This window comes from Talpa europaea (genome assembly GCF_964194135.1).
Source record: "Talpa europaea genome assembly, chromosome: 9".
NCBI lineage: Eukaryota > Metazoa > Chordata > Mammalia > Eulipotyphla > Talpidae > Talpa > Talpa europaea.
This window is the reverse complement of record NC_140076.1, coordinates 105497859-105502750: the sequence shown is the minus strand read 5'-3', so window position 1 is coordinate 105502750 and position 4892 is coordinate 105497859. Positions and strand designations below refer to the sequence as shown.

Below are 4892 nucleotides of genomic sequence, written 5' to 3'. Positions count from 1 at the left end.
TAGTAAACAGATAATGCTCCCATTATTGATGACAAACATTAAGGAATTTTACTTTGAAGGGAAGTGTTTTAAGAGTTCCTGTTGGTGCTCAGCTAGCTCAGCCTGCCCTCGAACAGCCTTGGAGGCGCCCTCCCACCCTATGTCCCACAGGACATTGGGGCTCCAGCAGTGAGCCATTAGCACAGCCTTATGTGTCCCCAGGGTTGATGCACAAGTTCTAGGGTCTTTAATTACAGATGTTAATTTGCCAAACGAGCAGAAGGAACAACTGCCAAAAGAAAAAAGTTAAAGGGAGGATACCATCAAGGCAATAATTGCTTAATAACTCCACACTGTTCTAGTGTTTTAAGAGTATGAACAGGAACACTCTCTTTGGTCTCTGGGGCTTCAGAGTAGGCATCAGGCTTCTCTCAGAAGTCACCATCTGTCCTTAAGTGGAGCTCTGAAGCTTGCGGGTTTGGAGAGAGAGAGACAGGGAGAGCCTCCTGCTCTAAAGCATCTTTTCAACCTTCCCACTAATTGGAAATTTTTCTTGGTTAATAAGTAGCCTATCCTTAGGGTTGTTTGTTAATAATATATTTCTTTGTGTAAATTAAGATAACTTGCCTTGGGATGCCAGGAATTTGAATTGAAGAAGTAATAATAATGACTATTGTTTACTGAAAACTGAACTGACTGATTTCCATGAAGTGATAAGGATCTTTTGAGGTAGGTACTGTTATTACTATTCTAATGGTTTGGAGAAGGTCAGTGACTCACTTATATCTGTTCCTCTCTACTAATTGGCAGAGCTGGGGTTTGAACTCAGGACACTTTAAAAAAAATGATTTATTTATTTTCTTACATCTTTGTTAATTTTTGAATAGTATTTGATTTCTCCCCTCAGGTGTAGTACCCATAATTTTCCCACCATCATAGCCCCACATGCTCCATGACCACAGTTCCTTGTGCTCTTCCCTCTCTATTTTGACCCCCTCCCTCCCGCTTCCCTGCTCTATGCCTCAGATCTATGGTCAGCTTGCAAGTTTTGTCTTTTTCTCTATATTCCACACATAAGTGAAACCATCTGATATTTACCTTTTTCCTCCTGACTTATTTTACTAGCAGCATAATCTCTTCCAGCTCCATCCATGTTGCTGCAAATGGCATGAATTTATCTTTTTTAATTGCCGGGTAGTATTCTATATATATGAACACAGGACATTTTGACTTTAAAGTCAATGGGCTTTAGTTTTATTTAACACTCTGGGAAGGAAATGAAAGAACCACTGTTGTAGAGCAACCCCGATACAAAACGGGGTGCCTGACTGTGGGTCCTCACCCGCGCGCTTAAAAGGACTTATCAATGCTCTACTGCAGGCACACGTGAAAGGTTCATAAAAGGTTTATTTACAAGGAAAGGGGAAATGAGGAAATGTACAGCTCTGGGAGAAAAGTGGGAGACAAAGTTTTAAATGAGTCCTACCTGATCCCCCGATCAGGAATCCCAAAATGGCGCTCTCAGAGTTGGCCGCCAGCCAGGAGCGGTGAAGCCAGGAGGCGAGATCGCAAGCCAGAGAGAGCCCAAGGCCCACGTGTTTGGTTTTTATATCCAACCTGGCTACCCAACTCCACCCTCAGGTCCCAGCCACCCTCCCTTTGGTGGTGATGGGATTTGTCTTTCCCAATGTCTTGATGGCTTTAGTCTGGAGTGGGGGTGGGGTCCACAAAGCCTGTATGAGATTAACTCAGGACATCATTTCCCCCTAACACCACCAGAAGGCCAGAAGGCAGGCCTGAAGGCAAGTCTGGCACAGGTAGCTTCAGTAGGTACCTACTCTGCAGTCCACCACAGCCCTAGCAGCGGAACTGTCTGATCCCCATTTTACAGACGAGGAATGGGAGGCTGAGTGAGGTTGCATGATTTGCTCAATGTCACACATCTTTAGTGTTCTGAAGGCCCTTGGACTAGCAATGCTACCGCTTGAATTCCTGGTCACCAGGACCATGACCTGCTGGTGCTGTTTAGGGAAGGACTTACTGCAAGAGTCAGGAAGTCACCTCAACTTGAGGTGACGTTATAATTCTGGTATAAACCACCTTGGGAAAACACTGACACCCAAGAACCAAGTTTATTTTTCTATTTGGAATTCGTTAAACTAAGATACTTAATTAGACCAGAGTCACATTTAAAATTAGTTTTCGTCTTTCGGCCGGGACCGCCATCTTTCAGTAAGTCGCCAAAATGACTAACACAAAGGGAAAGAGAAGAGGGACCCGCTATATGTTCTCTAGGCCTTTTAGAAAACATGGAGTTGTTCCTTTGGCCACATACAGGCGAATCTATAAGAAAGGTGATATTGTTGACATCAAGGGGATGGGCACTGTTCAAAAAGGAATGCCCCACAAATGCTACCATGGCAAAACCGGAAGAGTCTATAATGTTACCCAGCATGCAGTTGGCATTGTTGTAAACAAGCAAGTAAAGGGCAAGATTCTTGCAAAGAGAATTAATGTTTGTATTGAGCACATTAAGCACTCTAAGAGCCGAGATAGCTTCCTGAAACGTGTGAAAGAAAATGATCAGAAGAAAAAGGAAGCCAAAGAGAAGGGTACTTGGGTTCAGCTGAAGCGCCAGCCTGCTCCACCTAGAGAAGCACACTTTGTGAGAACCAATGGGAAGGAGCCTGAGCTGCTAGAACCTATTCCCTATGAATTCATGGCATGATAGGTGTGCAAAAAGAAATAAAAGAGCTCTGGACTACAAAAAAAAAAAAATAAAATAAAAAATAAAATTAGTTTTCATCTCTCCTCTGAGGAATTTGGGCCAATTGCTGGAACTCAATTCATAGGTATCTCTGGATGGTGGAGAGGATGGTGGGGGAGAGTAGCAGAAGGGGGAGGGTCCTCTGATAGAGCCAGGTGGGCGCTGTGGCTGCCCGAGGTGGGCTGGCCTGGATATGTGTTAGCTTTGCCTCATCTTCCAAGGTCCATGGTCTCTTGAAACAGCATAGAAATTCCCAAGTTATGTAGTGTTGCTGTGTCAGTCATTGGAAGACACTCCATCCCAAAGCTGCTCATGCGCATGAGCCCCTCTTTTTAAAATGCAATTACCTCCTGGGGAGAAATAATCTGTGCAATGACAGCCCTTTGTGGGAACTGGTTCCAGAGCCCTGAGTCTCAAGGTGGGCTCAGCTGTTTGCTGTCAGTAGCTGCAGCAAATGGGCTTCCAGCTCTGTGGTGGCTAATGTCCGAGTCCAATTTTCCATGGTGCTTGTAGACTATATCCAAGAGTATGCCAGGCTATACTCACAGAGTTGGTAGTTTAAGTGCTTCTTCTGGAAGTAGAGCAAGGCATGCGCATAAGACCTTAAGTGAAACACAAGCCAAACTATCTTATGAGAAGGGCTTTGCTGACAACTTCATTAAACATATATGAGGAGGAAGTGAGTCAAGCTTTTCAGCAGAGAGGAAATCCAGGAGACAGTGGTCAGGAAATAATAGAACACCAGCAGGGCCTGGCGATATGTGAACATGAAGAGCAGAGTTCTGAGGATGGGAATAATTGAGTTGGGCTGGATGCATGCCATTATAGAAAATTAATGAGACTTTGTTTATTCACTCATTAAAAAAATATTAATGGAGCTATTTTTCCATCCCAGTTATCATACTAGGCAAAGGGGAATGGGATTAATTCTCTAGAATTAACCCTCCTGGTATTCACAAAGTCTAAAGGGCTAATAGTATCAGGAATTTTCTAGAAAGCTTTAGTGGACAATTTGGGTAAATTGTTTTACTAATATTTTTATTTAAAAAAATGTACTTTAAAATGCGTAGTTCAAAGTACACAAAACACTAATGTACAATTTAATGAAAAATAGTAAAGCAAATACCTGCATAGTCACGTCTCAGGTTAAGGAACAGAATATTACTAACATCTTTGAAGCCTCCCGTGAACTCTTTTCTAATTTAATTCTCTGCTCAGCCCCACCCGTCGGTAACCACCCTGAAATCTGTGCTGACTATTTGCTGGCTACTTGCTTTCCTTTTGTATTTTTCTCTGAATAATATTTTTTAAATCCAAAAAGTATTTAAGTGAATCTGAGGATCATTTTGGTGAGAATAAACTTCATTATGATATTAAAACTTTGTGTTCAAGAATGTGGCATGTTTCTCCATTTATTAAAGTCTCTTACAGCCTTGTAATTAAGTTTTATATATTTTTTCTGTATAAGATTTTATATATTTTGTTAGTTTTTCTCCTCTAGTTAAATGTGTCTTTTAAAAAAGTATGTCAAAATGTATCTTTTAAAATACTATGATTTGCTTGAAGGGGGTAGCGGTTCCTGTACTCCCCAAATACAAATACCCATATAAACCAGCATTACCTCAATAAAAAATAAATAAAATGTTATGATTTGTGACAGATTGAGGGTCTAGAGAAATGCAGTTGACACTTTCATATGGACTTTGTAAATAGCAAGATTGTTATTATAAATGGCAAGTAATCTTGCAAATGACTAAACTCTTTTATTATCCTTAAAATGTTATTGCTGTTTTAGATTTTTATGCAGTCACATGATCTGCAAATATTGACGTATTAATCCTTTTACAAATCTTTTTTGGGTATATTTTTCCTGTCTTACAGTATAGGTTAGAAAGTCTAGTACAGTGTTAAATAGAAGCAGTAGTAAATCTTATGCTGGCCAGTGGCTTATAGTGAAATGCTGAAGGTGCCACATTTAAGTATGGTTTGCCATCAGTTATTTATTTATTTATTATTTTTTTTAAATAATAAATTTTATTTTTATATTCCCCATACAATTGCAGCCCCCCCATTCTGACCCCAATCCCTCCCCTCCCGCCCCTCACCCCCCAAAAAGTGTCTCTGGTTCATAGTTTTTGTTGACTTT

General features: G+C 40.9%; 1 protein-coding gene across 1 annotated transcript; it reads left to right on the top strand.

The window, feature by feature from the left end:
- Positions 1-2224: 2224 nt before the first annotated feature.
- On the top strand, positions 2225-2918 carry LOC311177082 (large ribosomal subunit protein eL21-like; the record flags this gene model as incomplete). Its single annotated transcript, XM_084242840.1, has 1 exon — positions 2225-2918. One exon carries the CDS (start codon positions 2225-2227, stop codon positions 2705-2707), a length of 483 nt encoding a protein of 160 aa, XP_084098966.1. The 3' UTR covers positions 2708-2918.
- Between the last annotated feature and the right edge of the window lie 1974 nt (positions 2919-4892).